Source organism: Pan troglodytes, chromosome 2 (genome assembly GCF_028858775.2).
Source record: "Pan troglodytes isolate AG18354 chromosome 2, NHGRI_mPanTro3-v2.0_pri, whole genome shotgun sequence".
Classification (NCBI taxonomy): Eukaryota; Metazoa; Chordata; class Mammalia; order Primates; family Hominidae; genus Pan; species Pan troglodytes.
The window spans coordinates 44,267,570-44,287,758 of NC_086015.1; the positions used below are offsets into that span (position 1 = coordinate 44,267,570).

Genomic DNA, 20,189 nt, shown 5'->3' on the forward strand with positions numbered 1-20,189 from the left:
AAACCTTTCAAAAACATTCTGTGGCCAAATGATTTTGCTGATTTTTTTTTAAGGAACAATTCCCATACCATATAAAATATTCCAGGTCATCAAAATATTGAAAACTAAAAGATTCATGTTGTGAAGCTATCATAACCTCAATCATGAAAGCCTGCTCCGTGGCTGGTAAGCATGTATACATGTTCTGTGCCCATCACACACAGGCACGTACAGACACACAAAAATCGTTACACCAGTTGTACTTCTTCAGAGATGAAGAATATGAAATAAAATATTAGCCAATTAAAGAGAAGTGCATTCAGTAATAAATTACAGTAGGCCAAGCAAGGTGGCTCACACCTATAATTCCAGCACTTTGGGAGACCAAAGTGGGAGGATCACTTGAGGCCAGGAGTTCAAGACCAGCCTAGGCAACATAGTGAGGCCTGTCTTTACAAAAAATAAAAAGTTAGCCAGTCATAGTGGCATATGCCTGTAGTCCCAGCTACTGGAGAGGCTAAGGCGGGGATCCCCTGAGCCCAGAAGTTTGAGGTTGCAGTGAGCTATGATTGCACCACGGCACTCCAGCCTGAGCAACAGAGTGAGACCCTGTCTCTAAGAATGAATGAAAAAATAAATAACAGGTAGGTTTTGTGGGAATGCAAGGATAGCTTAAATACTGTGATATCAATCCCATTTGTGCTGGAGATTGCAGTTTTTTGAATTTTTGCATGAGTGAAAAATCAGACCTTGGTGATGACCTGGAGCAGTAGGATATAAATAACTCTCACATGCTTAGCATTCCAATAATGGAACACTAGGCATAAGTGGATTTTAATAAATCACATCAACAGTTCAATAAGAAAAGTCATTTCTTCCCAAATTAATTTGTAGCTTAATCCAATTTTCATAAAAAACTCGGTGAAATTTTCCTTGAATTAAAGTTCATATAATAATAAATCAGAAAGAATAGACAAAAGCACTTTGCAAAATTACAAAGATTTTCCTCCCAGATTTTAAGACAAATTAAAAGCTGAAATGAAACTGATCATTAATGAAATAAATAGCCCAGAAATAGATACAACCACATATGAGAATGTGTTATATTATCTTTATAAAAGATTTAGAAACTAGTAAAGAAGGTATGGATTATTAAACAAGAACACTGTGCTTGGAATACTGGACATTGGGATGGTAGTGGGAAAGAAGGCACATTCGATCATTACCTTATTCCAAATACCAAAATTAATTTCAGGTGGATTAAGAAGCATGCATTTAAAAATGACATCAGTTTCTAAATGTTGTGAAACATCTAACTGGTCAATAAGCATGAATAGCTTTTGATATTAAAAAGCAGTAAACATTATTTTTCATTGCTTCTTCTCACTCTTCCCAAGTGGCTGATGGGAGTGTGTTCAATGTCTCACCTCAGGAGCCTGCTCTGGAGTCAGCTGTGATGTACTGACACCATGGAATTCCACTGCCAGTGACCCACTGCCTCCGGCCGTACACGACAGTGCCTTGACCCAACAGCCATCGAGTACTGTATGTATTTCCACCTGAGGAGAAGGCCTGGGGAGGCCACAGTGCACCATTGCACAGGGCTGTCCTGATACCTCATCCAGAAAGCCGTCTCAGACTTCAGCACTGCGGTCTTGCCCACTCTCTGCCTTAGGCTCCCAGGGGAATCCAAGACAGAAAATGAAGACACTGGCTTCCAACAGCAGCGCTCCATGTTTAAGATACATATTTTCCCTGTTTGCTTTGCTACTGTATGTTGACTTTAAGATCTTTTTTTAAATACATTTGATTCAGCTAGTATTCCATGTCAACAATTTGTCCAAAGGAAAACTGCTGGAGGGAGGAAGGTGGGAATTATTATTTAATACATCATTAATGCTTATTAATCTCTCACAAGCATCTTTGTCTTGCAAATCCTAAGGGAAAAGCAAGTCCCTGCATTGAGCACTAGGGACAGTCTAATTTGGGGATTGCTCAACCATCAAGACTGCAGGTCTCCCTTCAGCCACCTCCTTCCTGCTAAAAGCTTAGCCTACCACACTACCAGTCATTCCCATCGCTTTGCAATCACAAGCCACAGGATGAGAAGTTCTGACTCACTCATGCCATGCCCAGGGCTATCTGAAACAATGTCTCATTAAGAATTTAGGGTTCTTCCATGGGCTTACTGACAGTTGCCCAAATCTGAAGGGGAAAGGGTCTTGAGAAAGACCATCATTGGCTCAACTTTAGGGCACTGTCCAGAGTCAACATGATGTGGTTTAGCAATGATCACATCTAAACAAAGTTTAGGTAAATGAATTATCGCAGAGAAAAACCACATGAGAAAATTTTTGTACTCCAAATTTACTTCCCAATAAATATTCAGCAAAGTAGTAAAATGACCTTAAAGATAAAAATGATTAGGGAATAGCCTTATTAAATTTATAGGTATAAAAAATTCAAGGACAAACTGTGCATTTAATGGACACAAGAATTGACTCTAACTCCATGTCTGTGGTTTCTTTGAACCCGTATCAAATGTATGACTATTTAGAGTGTTTATAAGAGATAATGGAACTGAACTTTCACTCAATTAATTGGGCATTAACAACCTTCTTTTATGTTTGTTCCTGATATAGTCTGAATCTTAGGAAGAAGGTAAAAGAAAGGAGGCAAGAGAATAGTTATGATGAATATGTGTTAAGTGCCTGCTCTGAAGGAGGCAATGTTCTTCTTATTTGAATCCTTATGGCAAACTTATTCAATAGGTTTTCCCATATTTCAGATTTAATAACTGAAGGCCAGAGAGATTAATTTGCCAAAGCCACACCTTTATGCTAATTATGATTGGAATGCATCACAAAAGCCTAACTCTATTGTTTTCAACCTCTACGTTATTTTGCTGCTATGTGCATTTCCAGATCTGATTTTCTGCTGACTTGTGTGCTATGATCCACTCCTGATGGGGGTCTACATTAATCTTCCAGTACTCCTTGCTGATGCTGTGTTATGTGTCATCTAACAGAAATGACTCCTTTGAAATAAGTAAATCTTTGGCTTTTTGTTCTGTTGGTGTGATTCAAAGCAAAACAAACAAACAAAAACAAATTTTAAAAACACAACAAAAAAGATTTGACTTCCAAATAGAATGTTTTCTTTAAGAGGCATGAAAAGCAACTATTGTTGTGTTACAGTGTTAAAAATATTCAGTTTTCTTTGACAAAAATGTGTACTGTGTAAGCCTTGCAAACAAAAAACAACAAAAAAGCAGCAGCAGCAGCCTGCTGTGTGGCATCTGAACTTTTATAAAGGTTTCCTTGTGCCAAATAAGTGCAAAGATTTAATTTACTATTAAAAACCATAAGCATATGTTATAGTTCCAAAAGAATTATTTTGTCATCAAGTGATTTTGATCTTTAGTGTCAATATTTATATTTAGATTAATTTTTATAAATGAAAATATTTTAATGGTTTAAGAAAATGAGGACAACAGGATAATATCTTTGATGACTTCTGAAAGTTATGCTTCCCTTCATGTTATATGCACATTGCCAAGAATTACTGTCAAGAGAAATGATAAGTAAAAGTCATTTATGAAAATAAAGATTGTGTGTGTGCAATTTTTTGGTTAAGGGAGACTAGGAGTGAGTAGGGGATAGGGAAAGAAGTCATGTGGCTAGTAACTGGAGGGGCCAAGATTCAATACCTTCCTTCCAGTTATACTGCTCTCCCCTCCATTGCAAGTTGTCCAGACAACAGAATTTCCCAGTGACTACCTCCACTCAAGTGGTCACCCAATCAAGTGGTCACCCAAGTAAGACCAGCAGTTCTCAAAGGGAGGTACAGTGTGATTTTTGCCCCTCAGGGAATATTTGACAATGTCTGGAGACATTTTTGATTGTAACAACTAAGGGTGTGCTGCCACTGGCATCTAGTGGGCAGAAAACAGGGATACTGCTAAACATCCTACAATGCATAGGACAGCCCCTGTCTTAGTCCATTTCATGTTGCTATAACAGAATAACACAGACTGGGTGGGTGATTTACAAAGAAAAAACTGTATTATTTCCTATAGTTCTGGAAACTGGGAAGTCTAAGGTCAAAGGGCCTGCATCTAGCAAGGGCCTTCTTGCTGTGTCATCCCATGGCAGAAGGCAGAAGGGTAAGAAAGCATGCATGAGAGAGAGCAAGAGAAAGCCAAACTCACGTTTATAACAAACCCACTCTTACAATAATGAACCTACTCCTATGATAACAATGTTAATCCATTCATAAGGGCAGAACCCTCATGACCTAAACGCTCTTAAAGTTCTCACCTTTCAATACTATTGCATTGGGGATTAAGTTTCTAACACATGAACTTTGGGAGACATTCAAACCATAGCAGCCCCCTACAACGAAGATTAACCTGAAATGTCAATAGTGGTGAGGCTGAGAACCCTGAGTTAGACCCTAGAGGTAAACCTGGACATCAATGGAGAAGCCCCTGTCAACCTCCAGGGGGATTGTGTAGCTGAGCAGGAAGCAGTGACTCTCTCAGTCTTTTGCAGGCTCAGTGGAGGTTGTTGCATCTCTAAGGCTGGCATGCCCAGAGCACTCAAGCCAGACACTGACCCCTGTCATCCCCAAATATGAATACGAACCTTCCACTAACCTAAAATAAATGAATATATGAAAATATTAACAGAAGCCAAGAGCCTCTGCCTGGTGGCTTTATGCAGTAAAGCCTGTATCCCAACATGAGAGTGCATCAGAATCATCTTTCCAAAGATTCTTGTTGAAGGAATCTCTGGAACAACAAACATTCCAGCTTGTTGAAAGACAAATTGCTGGGCTCCACCTCAATGTTTCTGGTTTTTGTTTTGTTTTGTTTGAGATGGTGTCTCCCTCTGTCACCCAGGCTGGAGTGCAGTGGTGCAATCTCAGCTCACTGCAACCTCTGCTTCTCAGGTTCAAGCGATTCTCCTGCCTCAGCCTCCTGAGTAGCTGGGATTACAGGCGCCTACCACCACATCTGGCTGGTTTTTGTATTTTTAGTAGGGACAACATTTCACCATGTTGGCCAGGCTGGTCTTGAACTCCTGACCTCAAGCAATCTGCCTGCGTCGGCCTCCCAAAGTGCTGGGATTACAGGCATGAGCCACCGCACCCAGCCTCCACCTCAGTGTTTCTCATTTACATTTCTAACAAACTTCAGGTGATATTGATGCTGCTGATCTAGGGAGCACACTTTGAGAACCTCCGACCTAGGAGCAAGGTGGAGGGCAACCAACTTGCTTTAAGAGATTCCACCTGCACCTGGGTTATCCTAGGGAAGCTAATGCTTGGAAAAGCTAGAAAGCCAGGGAGCCGGGATTTAAAGGAAGCTCCCTCAAAACTGTAAAGCCCAAACCTTTCCCCTCCACTCAAAAGTAGGGACTGTCTCTAACTGCACTGCTAGGCAAAGAGGAATCTGAGAAAGAATGTATCCTTCATGGAACAACAACCCAGCCAAACACTAGCTACTGTACTCTCCACATAATTCAAGTAATATTCCATACATTCAACTTCCAGGATAATTAGTATTTAAAGCACATAGTGAACCACAACTAGCAATGTCATGTGACACAGGTAAAGCTATTTTTTCAAAGTATGGAGTAAGTTCAGAATATTCACTAAGGAAATCTCAGGCTGCAGACATTGCTGCTGAGCAGCAGCATGGAATGGAGGTGCAGAGCATGTGAGCAGCACTAACTCACATGCAGCTTGTCAGACAAAGACAGATGGCAGGGAAACAGATCTCCATCACAAGCACCAAGGACTGCTAGGGCACCAAAATTTGTGGTTCAAACAAGAGGCCCAGGAAAAGCTGGGAAAACAGCCCATTTGGCAACAGGGAAAGGGAGGAAGGGCAATCTCAATCATTAGATGCCTGCCATGTGCCAGGCGCTGCTGAGTCCTTATACATCAATTATATCTTTACAATCTCTGAGGAAGTTCACAGCAATCCCACTTTATACCCAAGAAAATGAGGCCCTAAATGGAATTGGTGAATAGGGCAGCATTTTCTAGAACCAAAGTTTCCCTAAACAAATAGTAAGATTGGATCATATCTGGTTGAAATGAGACTTTTCCTAACATAATTTAATATAAAGAAAATACCTGAGGTTATTAAAACAAAATAAATACAGTATTAGTGGTTGTCCACAGAAAGGAACACTGCTGGCTGGTGACAAGGACTGCCTCCTTGACCAAATTATTCAGGCTTCTCTGAGTCCTCTTCTCAACTAAGCCTTGTCCTTGGCCTACCAACACAAGTTTAGCAAGTCAGTTTAGTGAGAACCCCCACCCTTAATATCTAATCAAGTTCCTCTTAATAATTTTCTATCCACTGATTTCCTCACCAAGTCCATTGGCTAAAAATCCCCAGCTACCTTTGCTATATTCAGAGTTGACTTTGGTTATATGCTGAAGTCTCTCTTCCCTACTGCAATAGCTCAAATAAAATCTGTCTTGCCATTTTTAACAAGTATCCAGTGTAATTTCTCTTTGATAGTGGCTTGAGGTGAAAGGGAAATTTGTCACCAAAGACCTTTTTGTACCATCTAAGTTTTGAGTCATAGGAACATATTGCCTATTTAAAATAAACAGGAAAAAGGGGGAAATTATTCTTGATCCTCAACAACCAACCTGTGAAGGACTGGGTAAATATATAGCAGCTTCAACCATTGAAGTATCTGTTCTTAAGGAATAAAAGATGCATTACACTGGATGAGGAAGCCACCATTTGCATAAAATACTATGCTAACCACACATCATTCTTATCTATAAAAGTAACTCTTGTGAGGCTCTCAGAAAGACAATGTGTCTGACTAGACTGACTCCTCCACCATTAATCTGAATGAAATTTGTGTGGGATTGTAGACCAAGATTTTCATACACACATCCACACACAGCCTATCGTTTGCAGCATAAAATTGAAATGCAGAGCTTCTCAGGAGAAAAACGTTTGTAAGAATGAGTTTGAATTACACCTTTGGTTTGGAATTGAACTGTTTGTTTGGCTTTCTCTCCTAAGCTGTATACTCAGAAAGGAAAACAAAAAAGTTCAATACTGCCAGGAATATTTGCTGTTTGTCACAGATGAAACCCGAGTAAGACATTTGAGGAGGATTTTTTTTTTTTTTTTTTTTGAGACGGAGTCTCGTTCTGTCACCCAGGCTAGAGTGCAGTGGTGCCATCTGGGCTCACTGCAAGCTCTGCCCCCCGGGTTCATGCCATTCTCCTGCCTGAGCCTTCCAAGTAGCTGGGACTACAGGCACCCGCCACTGCGCCCGGCTAATTTTTTGTATTTTTAGTAGAGACAGGGTTTCACCGTGTTAGCCAGGATGGTCTGGATCTCCTGACCTCGTGATCCGCCCACCTCAGCCTCCCAAAGTGCTGGGATTACAGGCGTAAGCCACTGCGCCAGGCCGAGGAGGAATTTTTTTAAGGAACACTATGGCCAGAAGTCAACTGGAAGCTAATATTCAGGCTATGCATACATTTTTTAAGGCCCCTCTGTTCTATTAAATCTTGCTTCTCCCATGGGAACGTCTTAGTCAACTGAAATTCCTTTTCTAAAAGCCCTGCTAACTTTATATGCTCTGCCCCTCTGTCCACTTTCTTCCTTGTTGGCATGATTTTTGACTATTTGAATATTGAGCAAATGAAAAATTGTAAAGGTCTTTTCTACAAATATTAAAGGCTTTATTCAAATTGGCTTAGAGATAAATGAGTATACCTAAAATTCCTAGAAATATAGGAACTAGTCTAAATGCTTTTCAGGTTTACATGACTTGAGTAAATCTGTGATAAGACTCGTTTAATATTGTCAGTTTAATGAGAACATTTGTGTCTTCTGAGTTGTCAACAATACTCATGTACTTAACTTTAGGGCTCTTGCATTGTCATGACTGCCTGACACGCATGTGCTGTCAAGATGGATAATAGGAAAATAACTTGAGGTGATGGCAGCTTTGTCTCATGTCTCATGTAATTTTCATGAGTGTTCCAAGCATAATTGTTAAGAATAAGTGAATTAAATAGATGTAACTGAAATAAAAGTTTATAAATGTAGTTTTAAACAATAATTATATTTTAAAATGTCTGCTTTCAAAAGTGTCCCAAATTTCTTTGGTAACCATACCCTTCGAATTTTTCTAAGTTAAATTTTAAATCTAGATCATTTCCAAGTAAGGTAAAATACTGAAACATTATTGCTTAACATAAGTTTTAAAGTATATATACTTCAGCATCTCATTTTCATGCCATATCAAAAAGCTAAACATATTTGAGTCTGTTAATATACAAAGCAGTAATCCAGATAAGCCACTTGCTCAAGGATACTTGCCTGACACCAGCTGTCTCCACCAAAAAGCTAATGCCAACTCCTGCAACAAGCCCCTATAACCAATGGTCCTTGTTTCAAAACAGCTTATGTGGGTTTCTCCTTTGTGTCTTTAAAAGCTTTCTCCTTTCCCCAAACACCTTGGATGCACTTATGATCCATCATAGCATGTATATCTTGGATTGCAATCTCCTGCTCTTCCCAAATAAACTCTCTGCTTTGGAAAGTCAGTCTCTCTATTGCTCATTTTATGCTGACAACTACCATTAGTGTGCCTGGCACAATAATGTTTGCTAAACATTAACAGCAAACAAGCTAACATTTAAATGGTCAGACACAGATCAGGAGTGGAGATTAAAGAGAACATCAGTAGACCATGTGAAATCCTCTCCAGGAAGGCAATTCCTGGCTAAAATTCCTGACTTCCTCATCTTCCCACCCACATCCCATTCCCATCAGTTGGCAAGAAATGTAAGACAGTAAAGACAGTCCAGCTACATCTGAGTTATATATATTGATCTTTCACAAAGGGTATTCTATTCACTGAAATTTTGATAAAACATTAAATTACAGGAGACATTTGGTGTATTTCTTTAAAAATAACTTCTACATGACAGCTGCTCTATTTTTCTCTGAGGGAAAATACTTCCCATACAAAATTTGCATTTTACAGAACAGTTGGCTGTGTGAGCCTTCTGTCTCTGCAATTGAGTTGTAATTATGATAAAGTACAGGTAAATGGAGTTGCATTTTAAATAGCTTTCTAAGGGCTGAAAGAACTTTAATATGCACTTCAAATATTGGAAACCTCAAAAAAGTTATAGAAGTATCCAGTTTAGTGGAACCAAGTCCTAAAATAGTTTTTAAAAAATGTTTTGTATCAAAGTTGTTATGTTTGGCAAAGATGAAAGATTTAAGGCAATGTTTCTCAAACTTTGATGTGCAAACAACTTCTGATTCAGTAGGTCTAGGGTACAGCCTAAGATGCTGCACTTCTAACAAGCTCTCAGGTGATGCCAATGCTGCTGGCCACACTTTGAGAAAGAAAGTTCAACAGAATTCCTCAAGGGGTTCTCTGAGGGATGGAGGCCCAGTTACCCACAGTGACAGCCTGTTCATTGATGCCTCTTTTGTGACTTTTCCTCCCTTCCTTCTTTCACTTCACCCGCCCTCAGTATTCTTCCTAGGAATGCCTCCCAAGTGAACAATTTGACTCAGTCTGCTTTGGGAGAAAACCCAAACTAAGACATCCCCTGCACTCCATGTGTGTGTTTGCATATCTTTCTCCTGCACTGGCCCAAGAGCTTCTTAAGGATCTGGGTTCCATTTTTCCCACACAGAGACTGCCACAGAGCAGGTGCTTGAAATGAGTTTGGTTCACCTCCAGCGGCTGTGGTGGTCCTGGCTCTAGGCTGTGGTTACCTCTGTCCATGTGACTGAACTGCATGAAGATCATGCACAGCAGGGGAGCAGTCTCTCTCATGCCCATCCTGGGATTGGGGGTGAGGATCCCACAACACTGAAATGTGTGGGGAATCACGACACCAAGATGAAGGATTAGGAGGCTCCACCAACCTCTACTTTACCTTCACTCCTCTTTTAGAGAGGGTGACATAACCCCAGGTAGTAATGAGTGGTCCAGGAACCTGCTCCCCAGAGTCTGGTACAAGCCCGTGTATTTCCAGATTCTCATGACCCATGAGGCCCAATGAGACACAGCATCAACTTTGGCTTAGTCGAGCTGTGCCATTTTAAATGCCATCTCTAGGCTCAGTGAGAGGTAACACAGAGTTCATGAATACCATTGCCTTCTCCTGTCATCATTGGCAAACCAGGGGAGAGCTTGAAGTGCTCATTTTTTTTATTGATTTCTCTGAACATAGTTCATGTATGCAGTCATGACCCCTTTTTTCTCTGAGTGGATCCCTCCCCTTCCTCCTTTGCCAACAAAAAGCCGGAACTTGGGGAACCCAAAGGTTAGAGCAGTAGTTTTCAAAGTTGAGTCTAGACTACACATGGGGTATAGAAGATGGTCAATTAGGCCAGGTGCAGCGGCTCACGCCTATAATCCCAGCACTTTGGGAGGCTGAGGCAGGTAGATCAAGAGGTCAGGAGTTCAAGACCAGCCTGGCCAACATGGTGAAACCTCATCTCTCCTAAAAATACAAAAATTAGCTAAGGATGGTGGTACATGCCTGTAGTCCCAGCTATGTGGGAGGCTGAGGCAGGAGAATTGCTTGAACCCAGGAGGCAGAGGTTGTTGCAGTGAGCCAAAATCACGCCACTGCACTCCAGCTTGGGCAACAAAGCAAGACTCCATCTCAAAAAAAAAAAAAAAAGAAGATGGTCAATTAGGAGCAAGTAAAAGAAAATATTAGACCTTTTATTTGTTTTAATCTGAAAGTAAGATGTATCAATATTTTAAAAAGTGGATAGCTGATAGTAAGTACATGTAAATAATTTAAAAATAAATACACATATTTCAGGGGTACATTGTCAAACAGTTTTTACTGATGGGTTGTGTGGCTTAAAAGGTTTGAAGACCATCTACCAGTTAGAAAACCTAGCAAGCTTCTGATGACTCACATTCCCCCTCCAGCTTGTCCCCATCCCTACCCCTGTAAGGGGCAGTGCTAATTCTTTAGACCTGATTCAATGTGTAAAGGGCAGATAGAAGGACAGAGGTGGGGAGGTAATCCAGAGAGTTCCTAGCCATTGGTGACCCTCATAAGAGGATTAGGTCCTGGGATGTGTTGTGCCATTCCTTTTGTGAAAACTTTCTGTCGATCTTGTGTCTTCTTTACTCTCCTCCCCAAGCCAGAGACAGAATGTCTACTTACTATCCAGCTATTTTAACTCAAGTTCTAAAGGACAACAGCTTGTTACTGCCTAGCAATAAATCAATGGACTGCCTTGAGGTTTGGGCTTTTCAGTCAAGTGTCTTTATGGTTCTTTGAAATGTGCCAAAGTTAAATCTTTCTGCTAACACAGGTAAGAGCCATGTGGCATTGTGAGGCAAATGAATGAGGTAACATACTCCTCCTCTATCTAGCTCTGCCTATCTCCATGTTTATAGTGTTCAAAGCCAGGCAGGCAGGCAGGGGCAGCAATTTACAAGCCCAGCAACCCAAGCATCTCTGTAAAGTCTACTTGTGCAGGAAAAGTGCAATGAATGTCTGTACATCTGTTAATGATTAAGACCTTCCATGAGTCCAGAGAGTCTGCACCCTGCCACAATTAGGGCAATTTGGTATGCCTTTGGTGCTTCCCAGATGGCTCCTTCAAGTGTGCCGAGTTCTCAGCCTTGTACTGTTCAGGGACGTTTGGGGAAGACAGAACTGAAAGGCTAAAAGCCTCAAGGTTGTGAAAGCCACCTTTTCTATATGCTATCTCACATGACAAGGAACACTGCTTGCCTAGAGCCACGACGCGCCATAACCATGAAGCATTAGGTGGTGAGGTGACAGGATGATAAAGCATGTAATTGCTGTCCTCATTCACTGAGCACTGTGGTAATTACTTAATCGAAGATAAGAGGGCTACTTGTAGGCAGTGGTGGTAGTAAATGTTTTCTACTATATTTCTATCTTCAACATGCCCTTTCCTGTTTCCTAGTAATGACAGCAATTTGCAATTTTAGAGCCTGTCCTTTCTGATTTATTTTTCTCTACTATTTCATTCATTTCAGGACAAATCCACTGGGAAGTTGGGAAGACTTTTAAAGACAGTCTTTAAAATGGGAAGGCAGGGCAAGCATGCTTTGCCTGATAAACACAGGCTACGTGTAAAGAATGCTGCACTGTGGACAGACTCTATGCATGAGCATTTTTACCCTATTTGTAATTTGGTCTTTGTAGAGCCACCCTGGTGATGAATGGGATGTTCTTTTAGGTCTGCTGGGCTGAGATTCCTCTTTGTCTTTAAATGACTTTGTTATTCTCTTTCCTGTGTCCAAGCTCATCACTCTGAGCTGTTGAAATGCTGACTGTCTGGATACAACAGCTTCTGCTAATGTCACTCAGCCAGACATCAGCTTGGTGCCCATCAATTGTTGGACTGTCTGCTGACAAAGGAGTAAGCCACCCCTTTTGACTTGAAACAGTCAGGATTCTGCTTCCCTCGGCCCCCACTCTTCCAATGGACTTCTTGGCTAACTCTAAAAAGGCAACTCTAAATGCAGTTGGAAAGCCTGTTCCAGGCATTGTCAGAGTTGCACTGTAACCCTACAGAAATTTTGGATCAGAGTTCCTGGCAGAGTTCCTGGCAGGGCCCAATTTGCCCTCTAAGGGTCACAAACCTTTCAAGCTAGGACCTTTTTCAATTCCGTGTCTTCCCACATTACTTTCAGGTCTCTTGGAATACCTCCCTGTGATACTGAAAATCCTACCGAATTCTTCAAGAATGCCCAGCTCAAATGTTACCTCTATGATGGTCCCTGACTCCTTCCTAGCCCAGGATAATCCTGGCATAACCCAGATGATCGAGATGGGTAGGTTTCATGGCACTCAAAATCTAGGTTCAAATCTACACTGGTTCAAACCCCTAATTCTATTTTCTGTGAAGCCCGAAATCCTTCCAAAAAGCCTAGGAATTCATACTTAGAGATCAATGGTTTCTGGTCTTTGCTTCCTTATTGCAGCCTCTGTCTTGTACCATATCAATCCAGACAGAAAACTCAAACCCTTCACCATTTCACTTAATACAACAACAACAAAGAAAACAATCAGCTTTCCCCTAGTAGCAGACCTCAATGAAGGGCAGCTGGTGAATGAAGGGCACCAACGAATGGTGGAGTTGGAAGAAGCAGAGGAGAGGATGTACACATAGCATGTCTCAGTCTCTTCCTGCTACTATGACAGAATATCTTAGACTGGGTAATTTATAATTAATAGAAATGTATTTCTCATAGTTCTGGAGGCTGGGAAGTCCAAGATCAAGGCATCAGCAGAGTCAGTATCCGGTAAGGGCCCACTCTCTGCTTCCAAGATGGTACTTTCTCCCTGTGTCCTCACATGGCAGAAGGGCATGAAGGGACAAACAGACTCCCTCAAACCCTTTTATAAGGGCACTAATCCCATTCAGGAGGCAGAGCCCTCATAACCCAACCACCTTCTAAAGGCCCTATTAATATTATTGCATTGGCAATTAAGTTTCCATATGACATTTGGAGGGAGACAAACATTTAGACCATAGCATTCCACTCCTAGCCCCCTGAATTTATGTCATTCTCACATACAAGATACATTCCAATTCAACAGCCCCAGAAGTCTTAACTTTTTCCAGCACCAACTCAAAAGTCTCATCTAAATCAGATATGAGTGAGATACAATCCATCCTCAGGCAAATCGCTCTCCAGCTGGGAACTTGTAAAATCAAACACGTTTTGGACTTCTAAAATACAATGGTGGACAGGCATAAGATAGACGTTCCCATTCCAAAAGAGGAAAACAGGAAGGAAGAAAAGAGTAACTGGTCCCAAGCAAATCCAAATCCCAACAGGGAAAATAACATTAAATCTTAAGGCTCCAGAATAATCTTCTTGAACTCCATGTCCCAAGTCCCACAGCTCTCACACATTAGTCTTATGCCCACAACTCTCCCAGACTGGAGTTGCACACGGGTGACTCTATTGTTCTGGGGTTTCAGGGGTGGCCCTGCTTCCCTGGCACCACAAAGCATTGCCCTATGGAGCAATCTGTCATAGCCACACCCCTGTGGCAGTTCTCTGCCTGAGACCCTTGGCTCTTCAGGGCATCCTTTGAAATCCAGGTGTAGGCAGCCATGTGCCCACAACTCATACCATCCGTGTACCTACATAGTTAGCACCACCTGGACGTCTGTGCTTCCCAGAGAGGTGGCCTGAGCCACACCCAGGCCCACTGTAGCCATACCTCAGGGGACCAAGGAGTGTTGCAGCTGAATGTGGGGAGAAGAGGCCTGAGGCAGCACTGGGCAGCAAGCCCCAAAGTCCCACTCCTCTTCAACATTTCTAATATTTCATACAGTCTTGTTCTCTAACCATCTCCCAACTCAGGCCCAGGGCAAGAGTGAGACTGAAAGCAGGTGCGGGAATTGCAGGCAGACTCAGAGACCAAGCAGAAAGAGGAAGGATGAGAAAAGAAGAGTGTGAAAAGGCCCCAGGTTTCCTCCCAGGACTGCAGGATCAGTGGCAGCTCCTCAACTAAAAGCGTAGAATAGATTTGAGGAAGAGTAATTACTTTCTTTTGCTCTGAAGTTTGCTCAATAATGTTGCTTGAACTGATTTTGGAATATCCATACTTTTTAATTAGCTACCTTAAAGATACCTAAAATGGAAGATGTCCAAATACAAAATGCTCCGGTCTGCAGCTCTCAGTGTGAGCGACACAGAAGACAGGAGATTTCTGCATTTCCAACTGAGGTACTGGGTTCATCTCACTGGGGCTTGTCGGACAGTGGGTGCAGGACAGTGGGTGCAGCCCACTGAGCATGAGCCGAAGCAGGGCTAGGCATCACCTCACCCAGGAAGCACAAGGGGTCAGGGCATTCCCTTTCCTACCCAAGGGAAGCTGTGAGAGATGGTACCTGGAAAATCGGGTCACTCCCACCCTAATACTGTGCTTTTCCAATCGTCTTAGCAAATGGCACACCAAGAGATTATTTCACATGCCTGGCTCAGAGGGTCCCATGCCCACAGAGCCTTGCTCATTGCTAGCACAGCAGTCTGAGATCAAACTGCAAGATGGCAGCGAGGCTGGGGGAGGGGCGCCCACCATTGCTGAGGCTTGAATAGGTCAACAAAGAGGCCAGGAAGCTCGAACTGGGTGAAGCCCATCACAGCTCAAGGAGGCCTGCCTGCCTCTGTAGACTCCACCTCTGGGGGCAGGGCATAGCCAAACAAAAGGTAGCAGAAACCTCTGCAGACTTAAATGACACTGTCTGACAGCTTGGAAGAGAGTAGTGGTTCTCCCAGCATGGAGTTTGAGATCTGAGAACAGACAGACTGCCTCCTCAAGTGGGTCCCTGATCCCCGAGTAGCCTAACTGGGAGGCACCCCCCAGTAGGGGCAGACTGACACCTCACACGGCCAGGTACCCCTCCGAGATGAAGCTTCCAGATGAACGATCAGGCAGCAATATTTCCTGTTCAACAATATTCACTGTTCTGCAGCCTCTGCTGCTGATACCCAGGCAAACAGGGTCTGGAGTGGACCTCCAGCAAACTCCAACAGACCTGCAGCTGAGGGTCCTGACTGTTAGAAGGAAAACTAACAAACAGAAAGGACATCCACACCAAAACCACATCTATATGTCACCATCATCAAAGACCAAAGGTAGATAAAACCACAAAGATGGGGAAAAAACAAAGGAGAAAAGCTGAAAATCCTAAAAATCAGAGTGCCTCTCTCCCTCCAAAGGAATGCAGCTCCTCGCCAGCAATGGAACAAAGCTGGATGGAGAATGACTTTAACGAGTTGAGAGAAGAAGGCTTCAGACAATCAAACTTCTCCGAGCTAGAGGAGGAAGTTCGAACCCATCACAAAGAAGCTAAAAACCTTGAAAAAAGATTAGAAGAATGGCTAACTAGAATAACCAGCATAGAGAAGTCCTTAAATGACCTGATGGAGCTGAAAACCATGGCACAAGAATGACGTGACGAATGCACAAGCTTCAGTAGCCGATTGGATCAACTGGAAGAAAGGGTATCAGAGATTGAAGATCAAATGAATGAAATGAAGCAAGAAGAGAAGTTAAGAGAAAAAAGAGTAAAAAGAAACGAACAAAGCCTCCAAGAAAAGACCAAATCTACATCTGATTGGTGTACCTGAAAGTGACGGGGAGAATGGAACCAAGTTGGAAAACACTCTGCAGGATATTATCCAGGGGAACTTCTCCAACCTAGGAAGGCAGGCCAACATTCAAATTCAGGAAATACAGAGAACACCACAAAGATACTCCTCGAGAAGAACAACTCCAAGACACATATTTGTCACATTCACCAAAGTTAAAATGAAGGGGAAAATGTCAAGGGCCGGAGAGAAAGGTCAGGTTACCCACAAAGGGAAGCCCATCAGACTAACAGCAGATCTCTCAGCAGAAACTCTACAAGCCAGAAGAGAGTGGGGGCTAATATTCAACATTCTTAAAGAAAAGAATTTTCAACCCAGAATTTCGTATCCAGCCAAACTAAGCTTCATAAGTGAAGGAGAAATAAAATCCTTTACAGACAAGCAAATGCTGAGAGATTGTGTCACTATCAGGCCTGCCCTACAAGAGCTCCTGAAGGAAGCACTAAACATGGAAAGGAACAACCAGTACCAGCCACTGCAAAAACATGCCAAATTGTAAAGACCATCAATGCTAGGAAGAAACTGCATCAACTAACGAGCAAAATAACCAGCTAACATCATAATGACAGGATCAAAGTCACACATAACAATATTAACCTTAAATGTAAATGGGCTAAATGCTCCAATTAAAAGACACAGACTGGCAAATTGGATAAAGAGTCAAGACCCATCAGTGTGCTGTATTCAGGAAACCCATCTCATGTGCAGAGACACACATAGGCTCAAAACAAAGGGATGGAAGAAGATCTACCAAGCAAATGGAAAACAAAAAAAGGCAGGGGTTGCAATCCTAGTCTCTGATAAAACAGACTTTAAACCAACAAAGATCAAAAGAGACAAAGAAGGCCATTACATAATGGTAAAGGGATCAATTAAACAAGAAGAGCTAACTATCCTAAATATATATGCACCCATTGCAGGAGCACCCAGATTCATAAAGCAAGTCCTTAGTGACCTACAAAGAGACTTAGACTCCCACACAATAATAATGGGAGACTTTAACACCCCACTCTCAACATAAGACAGATCAACAAGACAGAAAGTTAACAAGGATATCCAGGAATTGAACTCATCTCTGAACCAAGCAGACCTAACAGACATCTACAGAACTCTCCACCCCAGATCAACAGAATATACATTCTTCTCAGTACCACATCGCACTTATTCCAAAATTGACCACACAGTTGGAAGTAAAGCACTCCTCAGCAAATGTAAAAGAACACAAATTATAACAAACTGTCTCTCAGACCACAGTGCAATCAAACTAGAACTCAGGAGTAAGAAACTCACTCAAAACCACTCAACTACATGGAAACTGAACAACCTGCTCCTGAATGACTACTGGGTACATAACGAAATGAAGGCAGAAATAAAGATGTTCTTTGAAACCAATGAGAACAAAGACACAACACACCAGAATCTCTGGGACACATTTAAAGCAGTGTGTACAGGGAAATTTATAGCACTAAATGCCCACAAGAGAAAGCAGGAAAGATCTAAAATGGACACCCAAACATCACAATTAAAAGAACTAGAGAAGCAAGAGCAAACACATTCAAAAGCTAGCAGAAGGCAAGAAATAACTAAGATCAGAGCAGAACTGAAGGAAATAGAGACACAAAAAACCCTTCAAAAAATCAATGAATCCAGGAGCTGGTTTTTTTTTGAAAAGATCAACAAAATTGATAGACCGCTAGCAAGACTAATAAAGAAGAAAAGAGAGAAGAATCAAATAGATGCAATAAAAAATGATAAAGGGGATATCACCACCGATCCCACAGAAACACAAATTACCACCAGAGAATACTATAAACGCCTCTACGCAAATAAACTAGAAAATCTAGAAGAAATGGATAAATTCCCAGACACATACACCCTCCCAAGACTAAACCAGGAAGAAGTTGAATCCCTGAATAGACCAATAACAGGCTCTGAAATTGAGGTAATAATTAATAGCCTACCAACCAAAAAAAGTCCAGACCAGACGGATTCACAGCCGAATTTTACCAGAGGTAAAAGGAAGAGCTGGTACCATTCCTTCTGAAACTATTCCAATCAATAGAAAAAGAGGGAATCCTCCCTAACTCATTTTATGAGGCCAGCATCATCCTGATACCAAAGCCTGGCAGAGACAAAACAAAAAAAGAGAATTTTAGACCAATATCCCTGATGAACATCCATGCAAAAATCCTCAATAAAATACTGGCAAACCAAATCCAGCAGCACATCCAAAAGCTTATCCACCATGAACAAGTGGGCTTCATCCCTGGGATGCAAGGCTGGTTCAACATACGAAAATCAATAAACATAATCCAGCATATAAACAGAATCAAAGACAAAAACCACACGATTATCTCGATAAATGCAGAAAAGGCCTTTGACAAAATTCAACAGCCCTTCATGCTAAAAACTCTCAATAAATTAGGTACTGATGGAACGTATCTAAAAACAATAAGACTTATTTATGACAAACCCACAGCGAATATCATACTGAATGGGCAAAAACTGAAAGCATTCCCTTTGAAAACTGGCACAAGACAGGGATGTCCTCTCTCACCACTCCTACTCAACACAGTGTTGGAAGTTCTGGCCAGGGCAATCAGGCAGGAGAAGGAAATAAAGGGCATTCAATTAGGAAAACAGGAAGTCAAATTGTCCCTGTTTGCAGATGACATGATTGTATATCTAGAGAACCCCATCGTCTCAGCCCAAAATCTCCTCAAGCTGATAGGCAACTTCAGCAAAGTGTCAGGATACAAAATCAATGTGCAAAAATCACAAGCACTCTTATATACCAATGACAGACAGAGAGCCAAATCATGAGTGAACTCCCATTCACAATTACTTCAAAGAGAATAAAATACCTAGGAATCCAACTTACAAGGGATGTGAAGGACCTCTTCAAGGAGAATTATAAACCACTGCTCAATGAAATAAAAGAGGACACAAACAAATGGAAGCACATTCCATGCTCATGGATAGGAAGAATCAATATCGTGAAAATGGCCATACTGCCCAAGGTAATTTATAGATTCAATGCCATCCCCATCAAGCTACCAATGACTTTCTTCACAGAATTGGAAAAAACTACTTTAAAGTTCATATGGAACCAAAAAAGAGCCCGCACTGCCAAGTCAATCCTAAGTGAAAAGAACAAAGCTGGAGGCATCATGCTACCTGACTTCAAACTACACTACAAGACTACAGTAACCAAAACAGCATGGTACTGGTACCAAAACAGAGATATAGACCAATGGAACAGAACAGAGCCCTCAGAAATAATACCACACATCTACCACCATCTGATCTTTGACAAACCTGACAAAAACAAGAAATGGGGAAAGGATTCCCTATTTAATAAATGGTGCTGGGAAAACTGGTTAGCCATATGTAGAAAGCTGAAACTGAATCCCTTCCTTACACCTTATACAAAAATTAATTCAAGATGGATTAAAGACTTACATGTTAGACCTAAAACCATAAAAACTGTAGAAGAAAACCTAGGCAATACCATTCAGGACACAGGCATGGGCAAGGACTTCATGTCTAAAACACCAAAAGCAATGGCAACAAAAGCCAAAATTGACAAATGGGATCTAATTAAACTAAAGAGCTTCTGCATAGCAAAAGAAACTACCATTAGAGTGAACAGGCAACCTACAGAATGGGAGAAAATTTTTGCAATCTATTCATCTGACAAAGGGCTAATATCCAGAATCTACAAAGAACTCAAATTTACAAGAAAAAAAACAAACAACCACATCAAAAAGTGGGCGAAGGATATGAACAGACACTTCTCAAAAGAAGACATTTTTGCAGCCAACAGACATATGAAAAAATGCTCATCATCACTGGCCATCAGACAAATGCAAATCAAAACCACAATGAGATACCATCTCACACCAGTTAGAATGGTGATCATTAAAAAGTCAGGAAACAACAGGTGCTGGAGAGGATATGGAGAAATAGGAACACTTTTACACTGTTGGTGGGACTGTGAATTAGTTCAAC

The 20,189-nt window shown here is 41.5% G+C and overlaps 1 protein-coding gene and 1 long non-coding RNA gene across 6 annotated transcripts in view; one reads left to right on the forward strand and one right to left on the reverse strand.

The window, feature by feature from the left end:
• MYRIP (myosin VIIA and Rab interacting protein) overlaps positions 1 to 3,586 on the forward strand; it is a 447,019-nt gene extending 443,433 nt beyond the window's left edge. For 3 of the 5 annotated variants that reach the window (XM_024355418.3, XM_054680555.2, XM_063805599.1), the window contains one exon: positions 1,412 to 3,586. In XM_024355418.3, the coding sequence (XP_024211186.2) occupies positions 1,412 to 1,444 (33 nt within the window). In that variant the 3' untranslated portion in view covers positions 1,445 to 3,586. Of the gene's footprint in view, positions 1 to 1,376 lie in introns of all 5 variants that reach the window. The other 2 variants (XM_054680553.2, XM_054680554.2) reach the window with 2 other exon arrangements.
• The window catches only part of LOC107970612 (uncharacterized), a 62,454-nt gene that overhangs the window by 10,008 nt on the left and 32,257 nt on the right, over positions 1 to 20,189 (reverse strand). The window lies entirely within an intron of this gene.